Genomic DNA, 9,729 nt, shown 5'->3' on the forward strand with positions numbered 1-9,729 from the left:
ATATTACAATTAATCTAAATTGACTAAATTAAATTAATTAACTAAATTAAATTAATTAAATTACAATAACTAATTAAAGGAGAACCTTAATCCTAATTTTCTAATGATTAAGTTAATTATGCTATTCTTAATTAGTTGGTTAAATAATTATAGGAAAATTAATGGTTAATTAAAAAAAACAAACAAAAATAATAGAGAAAACCTGGTGGAGGGCGTGTGATCTTGTACTCTGCAGTCCTGGGAGTCCATGGTGGAGCATCACTTTGGAGAGCGTTGGATCGCTTTCCCAGGAGATCTAACAGTGGTGATTGAAGGTGCATCCTAGCGCGCGTTTGCTGGAGAACACCCGATCAGTAGCAGGAAACTGTTGAAAAATAATTGCCGAATGGGAGGCTCGAACCCAGGCCTCCTTGCTTCAAAGTTTCATTCTTTACCAACTGTGCTGTAATTGTTAGTCGATAATAATATACACCAGATTAAATAAATATAAACAGAACATCAATAATGGGACATTCAAAAAGTCAGAGTCAAGCGTGGGCCCATCAGCTTCGTTGTGGCCAATCGTTGGAAGAGAGAGGCAGGCTGAACGGTTGACCAGCCAATAGAATGGAGAGAGAGTCGCGAGTGCGCTGACCACCCAACCAGGAAGAAGCACGCGTGTGGTCCAACGGTCAGCAGTCCATGTCATCGTCTTCAAGCTGCAGACCTGCGGATTCTCCTGCGATTTTTGCTACGACATTACCTGCGGAAAAAGCTTCGGATCTGCAAGAACTCAAAACTCAAGTAAAACAACGTCAGCCATATTAAGTGAATGCCCAGATCCTCTAATTTGAAGGTTGTGAATTCAATGACGCGGTTAGTTTGGCTTAAAAATACATGGAACCTAGCAAACGAAACCGAAGCTTGCCTTTGCCCTAAGTATGGCAACTCGTGGCTCTGACGTCGTAGACCCCATCTAATAGTTCAAAGCTCCTCTTTGATATCTCAGGAAGTGTATGAGATGGTTGGTTACCTTTGAACTTGGCTGCAATAAGGTTTTTTGTTATGCCCTAGCTTTGTGATAAAGTTTGGAACTTTGGTATGTGCTTGGGTGGCTGCCAATTTCGTTAGGGTTTCTCCTCCCTACTCTGAATTCCAGGATACTAAATATAGGAGCAAATTAGGTTTAGTATTGGGCTTGGATTCCAAGTGTTTGGAGAAAGAAATTTGATTGAAAAATTCTATATTTCCTTTCTAAACTTGGCCAAAGTCTCTCCATAACACGTGAACAAAATCTTGCACCTTCATGAGTGAATACTTGGATTTATTTGGATTCAATCTTATGATTTTTATTATTTGCTTATGATTTAATTTGATTTAATTTGAATTTTACTTAATAAAATTCAAAATAAATGAAATAGGATCACAACATAAACACCAATTGATCCTTGGGCCTCCTTTGACTGATTAAAATTGATGGGAAATCGAATCTTCGATTAAAAACTAATATTTCACGTTTATATGATTTACTCATATTTAAATGAACTAAAATTCAAATAAATAAAATAAATCTTATAAAAAATAAAATAATTAGTTTGAAGGTCCTTATAAAGCCGATAGTCATGTTTGAAATTCATATTTCAGGTCCATTGATCCAAAAAGTTCATTTTGCTCATATTGACCTTTGTGTCTTTCTACAAAATTGACCAACTTCAACAAGTCATAGCTCTCTCAATTTTTATTGTATGGAGATGTTCTAGGACTTTTTGGAAAGTTTAAAGAGTCCTCTAAAAGATCCTTTTAGTTCCATCTCAATTTAATCTACCATGTTCAAGTTATGAGCTTTGAGAAAAAATGTCTTTTGGCGATCTTTTAGAAGGACCTGTAATATTTTGGCTCATATCTCTCAAATGGTGCATTTTTAGACCTGGCATGTGAGAGGAAAAGTTGTAGAGAATTCAATTTCCTTCAAAATGAGCTTTGGATGGGAAATTTTTGATGTTCCATGTAAAAGTTATGGCTGGTCAAAGTTCAGTTGACTTTTCCTATACAAAACCCTAATTTAGAAACTTCTTGATTTGATCTTTCCTTGATGAACCATGATCAATTATTGATCAAATGGTGAATGATACTTCAATATGAGGATCTTGGCAAAAAAATCAGGAGTTTTGACTTTACTTTGACCACAGTTGACTTTATAGGTCAACTAATCGACTGTTGACTTTCTGAACAACTGAGGGACCATTCCTTTTGAATTGGGACTTGATATTTGTCATGGAGAAGATGTGAGGTATATTGAGCCATATGATATGCCTTGGAGCCATTGATTCACTGATTTTCCTTTGAATATGTCAAACCCTAGTTTTAGAGCTTTGTGTAGGAGGATGTGTCTAGGAGCTTTGTGTTTTGATCTGAACTTGCATATGAGGAATAGTATGGGCAAATTTTGGGGTATGACAGCTGTGTGTTGTTATTTTCTGCCCTTTTTGATGTTATGCAAATCGATTGCACCTTTGTGCAAATCGATTGCACCTGGTACGTTTTGCTTTTATTTTGCTTTTATGTGGCTTTTAATGTTGGTCAGAATTTTTAATTCTCTTCAACCCACTCTTCCACCAACTCTTCCACCTATCCTTGACCAATTTTAATGCCCAATTATCACTCTCCCTTTCCCTATCTTATCTCATTAAAATCTATCTTGACCAAATCAATTATATAAAAATTCCTTCTCTTAAACCTAACACTACACTTTCACAAAATACACTCTCTCACTCAAAGAAACCCTAAAACGAAAATCCTCTCATCCATGGCTTCAAGACAAAAGAGAAAAGTTTCAGACCAAAGCAAGGGGAAGGGCAAAGCTTCTTCATCATCCATGGTGAATCCTTTACTCCAATATCTCACCATTGAACAAGAGGAAAGGTATACAAAGTTCTTTTCAAGTAAGAATGTTCAAACTCCAAAATATGGTATTCTCTCTACCTTTCCTCAAGAATGCTTTTCATTTCAAAACACCTTGGCCTCTTATGGTTTGGAACCGGTCATATCCTCTTTTGGACCATACTATCCGGAATTAGTGAGAATGTTTTTTAGTAATATGCATATGGAAAATGGAAAACTCATTTCTTATGTTGCTGGAAAAAGAATTTCTTTAACCTTCAAATTACTTGGTCGTATTTTGAATATCCCTAGTAGTGGTAGCTCTCTCTATGACCCCGAGGATGAAGCATGGGCTGATTTTAATAAGAGAAACTTTTACTATAGTATAGGAAGGATGACTGAACAAGAATTTCATGCTAAAAGAGTTAAGGGATTAGGTGGTGTTGAACCATCAAGAGGTTCATGGTCTGCTGGAATTTTCTATATAGATGATAGGTTGTTTCACTACTTTATGGTCTATATCATGTTTCCTAGGGTTGGAAATCATTGCACTGTTACGAAGCTTGAAATGCAACTCTTGTATGCAAGAAAGAACAACATTGAGGTTAATTGGGCTCGGTTAATTATGGTTCATATGTTGAAGTTCAATCATAAGTCCAAATTTTTACCATATGCTTGGTTTATAACTCGGATCTTGGAACACTTTGAGATAGATTTTGATGGCTATGAAGTTTGTCTTATGAATTCAAATAGTAATAAAATTACTATTAAGAATGTTGATGCACGGATGGGTGTGTTATATAATCCGGCCACAAAAACTATCACTTACATTGGTGAAGATGTCATAGAGAATGAAGGAAATGAGCAAGAGGTTGAAGGTGGTGAAGACGATGCTCGTCCCGCTCATGATTCAAACGGTCCAAGCAACCAAGAACTCTATGATTTCATGACTTCACAATTTGCTAACCTTAACACCTCCATCAACAACCAATGGAACTCAATCAATGAATCTACCACAAATCGGATTAATGAGTTTCGCCATGATGTGAACCAACAATTTTCCTATCTCTATTCACATCTTTATATCCCTCCTTATGATCCGACCAACCCGGCTGCACCTCCTCCACGATATACCGAACCACCCATTCAACAAGAGTTCTTCAACCAAGGCCCTTTTGATTTCAACAACAACAACAACATGGACCAACCTTAAAGCCTATTTATGTTATGTCTTATGGTCTTTTATGTTATGTCTTATTGTTCTTTATGTTATGTCTTTTAAAATTATGGTCTTTTATGTTATGTTCTTGTAAGGTACTTAGTACCATAGCTACTTTATTTTGCACTCTTAGTAGTATGACTTATCCTTGTTATGTTTCTTTTCTTTAATGAATGAATGTTTGATGTTCTATATATCTCTTATATTTTCATATATTTTTTCCATCTTTCCCTTCTTTTTGATAATGTCAAAGGGGGAGAAGGAAGTTACACCTATATGCTTGTATTTCCTTGTTGTTTTGTTTAAAGGTACAAAATTCAAATTTTTCATCTCAAAATCATTCAAGACAAAATACTCCTAGATTCACATATTGAGGGGGAGTTATACATCTTAAAAGAGAAGCTCTCCGGAAATAACAATGCATTAGTAAAGATTATTTGTCATCATCAAAAAGGGGGAGAATGTGAAATCAAGATTCTCAATGAAAGATCTTTTGTTTTGATGAAGACAAATCATACATGACAAGAAGGAAAAGATGATATTCAAGATAAAGCATCATGTGTAAAGACTTTGATTCAAGCTATGGATTCTTTGGAATAGGTATAATCATAATTATCAATTACTTAAAGTCTTAGATGCTCAAAAACCAAACCTCAAAATTGCATAGCATACTCCTTCTTAAATCTCAAGTTTCATAAACAAAAAATGCATTTTCACCTAGTGTAAATTGATTTACACTTAATGTAAATCGATTGCTTGCTGAAGGTTTTTACATGCGCTTCTGTTTTTGCATGTGTAAATCGATTTGCACATTAGAGCAATCGATTTGCACTGAAGGTTTTTTGAATTTCTTGACTGTTAGAAGTTGTGCAAATCGATTTGCACAAAGGTGCAATCGATTGCTTGCTGAACGTTTCTGAAAAACAGCATCCTTTCATTACACCTTTTCAAACACCTTTTCATTAAAACCTTTCCTTTAATCTTGGCAATGGTTCATGATTAAAATACAGAAACTTGTGATATTTCAAAAGGTGTTATGAACATCTATATATACTCAAAATTTCAAATTCATTCTTCACCTCTTCCAATCAAAAACTCTTAGAAATTTTCAGAAATTCACATTGTTATTCTTCTACATTTTTCAAGATATTTTCTACACACTTTCATATCATCCAAATCAGAAAATATTTTGAGCAATCTATTACTTTAAAGAATTGTGAATTATTATCATTGGAAGGGAAGATCAATCAAGAGATTGATACATTGTTCTATTATTCAAACACTTATACAAAATCAAATACTTGTTGTATTCTTGTTATCCAGGATTGTTGGAAACAAGTTAGACACTTTGAGAGGATTGTTCTCATAAGTAGTCTTAGTGAAAAATCCAAGAGGATTGTTCTTGGTCCAAGAGGATTGTTCTTGGTGTTTGGTTAGGCTTGTACAAGATACCAATTATATTGAAATCTCTTACTGCGTAAGGGGACTGGAGTACTCTCGGTTTGTGAGGGGAACCAGGATATATCCTTGTGTCATTTATTTTTCTGCACTTTACCTTTTTAGTAACATCAACATAAACCAGAAAAATAATCACTTTACACCATAAAACCGAAAAAGTTATAAAGTACCTAATTCACCCCCCTCTTAGGCATATCTGATACTTACACGAGTGGATTGGACTCGTGGATGATTTATCATTGGAAGAGTTCGAAGGGTTTCTCTTTGATTTCGAGAAGGTGAAGAATCTAGCCAAGAGGTCCTTAGTTACGGTAATTTGGTTAGCAACGGCTTGGAGTATTTGGAATAGGCGTAATGGTATCATTTTCAAGAATGATTCGTTTAGCTTCACCGAATGTATGTCGGAAGTTGTTTTTATTTCTTGGAAATGGCTTTATTCTAGATATAAGTTAGCTTCTAATTGTAACTTTCACGTGTGGAATATTCTACCGCTCATTTGTTTTGAGTTGTAGAATTTTTCCGCCTTGTAATCGGTTGGGGTATCCCTTATACTCCGGATTAATATCAATTGCTTATTGAAAAAAATGATGTAGTAGTTGGGCATTTCTATTTTAACACTGTAATTTTAAATCCTTCGGATTATTATTTTATTTAAATTATATTATTTTTATTTTTCAGGTCATGAATGATAATATCAATGAAGATTTTGAATCATTTGAAGATGAAGAGATGTAGATGTTTAAGTTTAATTTTATAGATTAAAGATGTTATTTTGATTATGAATGATGATTTATATTAGGATATGTAATTTGAAGATGTTTTGTTGATTGTGAATCAATGATTATTAGGATATTTAAATGAATTTTGTCAAGTATTTTATTTAAATGCAAGATCATTTTAAAATTTGTATTTGAATATTATTATATTGAAAAAATTTATCAGGTTAATAAAATAAATAGTTTTTCATTTTATAAAAAAGAATATATATATATATTTTTGCAATGGTTTAACGTGTGGTTGTAGTAAAAAAACCGTTGCTATAACCTATGAAGAAAAAATAACGTTAAGCATCTACTAGAACAGTTTTAAAATAGGGTACGGCTAAAATTCGTTGCTATATACCATAAAATAGCCGTTCTAAAACAACATTTGCAACGGTTTTTAAATTAAAAACGCAGAACAACCGTTGCTTTTTGAGGCCGTTCCCTAAAGAAAATTATAGCAACGGCTCTGAATACGACGTTGCCTTTGGCTAGAAAACCGTTCCTAAAGGCGAACGCAACGCCTCAGTTTGGAACGACCAGAAAACCGTTCTCATAGGAAAAGGAAACGGTTTTCTTGGATTTTGCAACGGTTTTTTAGCGTTGTTGTATAGTTAAAATGTTGTAGTGCAAAAACAACTAAATGAACATACTTTATGATAAAAGTCCTTCTACTTGTTTCATTTTTTTAATTTTTTTTGGAGTTATATATTAACAAATGTTTGTACAACTTTTTTTTTGGTCTCACTTATTTTTATTTCTATTAACTCTAATAAGGTAGCTAATGAACACATATTTTTCACTTATTCATTCTTAATTAAGATGTAAAATTATGAATATTAAATTATAAAAATATATATAATTTTCATTTAAAATATTGCTTTAGAAATTTATAGAAACAAATATTGTCCGAAAATATAAGTTAGTAAATATTAGACAAAATATATTCATAATCATTTTTCATTTTTCATGTAAAAAAATTTCTTTTTTTGGGCAAAAAAATCTCTTGATTCTTTGAATAATGACAAAATCATTTATTAATGTTTTAAAAAGGTAAATAACAATGAATTATCTAAATATGACACTTCTGTCAAAAAAAAATCTAAATATGACACTTGTCTTATTTATCTTATCCTCCCTCCATCGTCACTATTTCCATTTCAACTTTCAAAATTGACGTCTTGATCTCCATTGTACTATATCATCATTCCATTGTTTAAGGTCCATTATCAACTGCTAATATTTAATTAGCTCTAGTTAACCCTAATCATCACTTAATCGTGGGTCCATTATCAACTACTAATATTTAATTAACTCTAGTTAATTCTAATCATCCCTTAAGCCTGCCTGATCCTAATTCCAACTTGGTCCCATTATTTATTTTTAAAATTTCCTTATCCAATTATTGAAATTCAATCAATTTAAATTTATATAATTATAAATACTATATAAAAATAGAAATTGCCATGTAGTAGGATTTCCTTTCCTTATTCAATTATTGAAATTCAATAAGTCAGAATTTAATCAATTATAAATATAAAACTATAAAATAGAAATTGCCATGTATTAGTAGTAGTATTTCCTTATTCAATTATTAAAATCCAATCAAATTAGAATTTAATTAATTGTAAATAGAAATAGCATAAAAATAGAAATTGCCATGTACTTTCCAGCAGAGACACAGTACACTAGAGTATTGTTCTGTAGTTGAAAAACGCGTAGTTAAAATTTTCTTCTTTCCCTAACCCCTTATATCAACCTTTCTCTCTTTATCGTTCCTCTCACAACTAAAACCAAAAAAAAAAAAACTTCATTTCTATCCGAGTCAACTCATTCTGAAACTAAATGAACTCGGACACGCTTCCCTCCTCCACGGCGTCGTTTTGGTGCTATAGCTGCACGCGTTTCGTTCACCTTTTGGATCACAACGACGTCGTTTGTCCCCACTGCACAAGCGGTTTTGTGGAAGAGATTCACGCCGGTAACTCTCCGGCTGTTTCCTTGTTCGCAGACGGAATCCATTCTTCCAGGAGACAAACCTCCCGCCGGAGACGTCGTAACGCTGGCAACAGATCGCCTTTCAATCCTGTAATCGTGCTTCGCGGACCTAGAGAGGACAACGGCGGTAGCGGCGGCGGTGAAAGTGAGGGGAGTAGCTTTGAATTGTATTATGAAGACGGCAACGGCGCCGATCTACGTCCGCTCCCGCCGAATATGTCAGAGTTATTGCTTGGTTCAGGTTTTGATCGGTTGCTTGAGCAATTCTCTCAGATCGAAATCAACGGTTTCGGTAGGGCGGAGAATCCACCAGCGTCAAAGGCGGCGATAGAGTCAATACCAACCGTCGATATCACCGACGCAGAGGTGGAAGAAGAAACGCACTGTGCGGTTTGCAAAGAAGCATTCGAGCTTGGTTCGGAGGCGCGTAAGATGCCGTGCAAGCATCTTTACCATTCCGATTGCATTCTCCCATGGCTCTCTATGCGAAACTCATGCCCGGTCTGCCGCCACGAGTTACCTTCCGATCAAAACCAAAATCAAAACCCCTCGGAGACTAGATTATCTGGTCAGAGTCAGACCGACGAAGAAGCGGTTGGTTTGACGATATGGAGATTACCAGGAGGTGGATTCGCCGTCGGGAGATTCACCGGTGGCCGGAGAGCCGGTGAGATTCAGTTACCGGTTGTTTACACAGAGATGGACGGCGGTAATAACTCAAACGAAGATTCTAGAAGCGTCTCTTTGGCAGTAGGAAGCAATAGAGTTAGAGAGAGACGTGGCTTTCGCAGAATTTTTCGTAATTTTTTATCGTTTTTTGGTTCCGTTAATTTAAACCGTAGCCGTAGCGTTTCTGGTTCTGGTTCATTTTTTAGTAGAAGTTCACGGCGAAGAAGCAGAACTTGGGTAACGGAATAATTATTTGGTTACTGTTGAGATGAAGTTATGTTTGAAAAGCAATTAAATTAAATTATTCATTTAGTGTAAAATTAATTAATGATTTAGTAGTTGATTCTTTTGTAAGAATTTCATTAAGATTGCTAATGCAATACAGAATTATCCAATTTGCAATGCAACAAGTTAATGATTATTGTTGGCGTTTGTTTGTTTGTTGGGTTGGTGGGTAAATGATGATGATACATTGACACTCCATAAAGCATGCGTTTCATGATTTTGTCCATCCTCTCTGTCTATGTTTATTTTAACGCCTACTTGTGTAATTATGGACATAGTGGTTGCTAAAAGATAAAGGCTGTTTTGTTTTCCATGTTGCTTTGGCTTTTAGCTTTATTCTTTTGGTTTTTGATAGGTTTGGTGGAGCAAAATTTATGCCCATACCGCTAGCAGTGACTAGTTCGTGTCTTGGTTGCAACAAGGGGGTCTCTTTGAGTTTTAATCAGTCGTTGTAACCGTGTCTACTGTAGACATACTATT

General features: G+C 34.7%; 1 protein-coding gene across 1 annotated transcript; it reads left to right on the plus strand.

The window, feature by feature from the left end:
* Nucleotides 1–8,006: 8,006 nt before the first annotated feature.
* LOC131635518 (E3 ubiquitin-protein ligase RDUF2-like) lies at nucleotides 8,007–9,366 on the plus strand. Its single transcript, XM_058906142.1, has one exon. It carries the CDS (start codon nucleotides 8,143–8,145, stop codon nucleotides 9,211–9,213), a length of 1,071 nt encoding a protein of 356 aa, XP_058762125.1. The 5' UTR covers nucleotides 8,007–8,142; the 3' UTR covers nucleotides 9,214–9,366.
* The last annotated feature ends 363 nt before the right edge of the window (nucleotides 9,367–9,729 follow it).

The sequence above is a fragment of the Vicia villosa genome, unplaced genomic scaffold, assembly GCF_029867415.1.
Source record: "Vicia villosa cultivar HV-30 ecotype Madison, WI unplaced genomic scaffold, Vvil1.0 ctg.001503F_1_1, whole genome shotgun sequence".
NCBI lineage: Eukaryota > Viridiplantae > Streptophyta > Magnoliopsida > Fabales > Fabaceae > Vicia > Vicia villosa.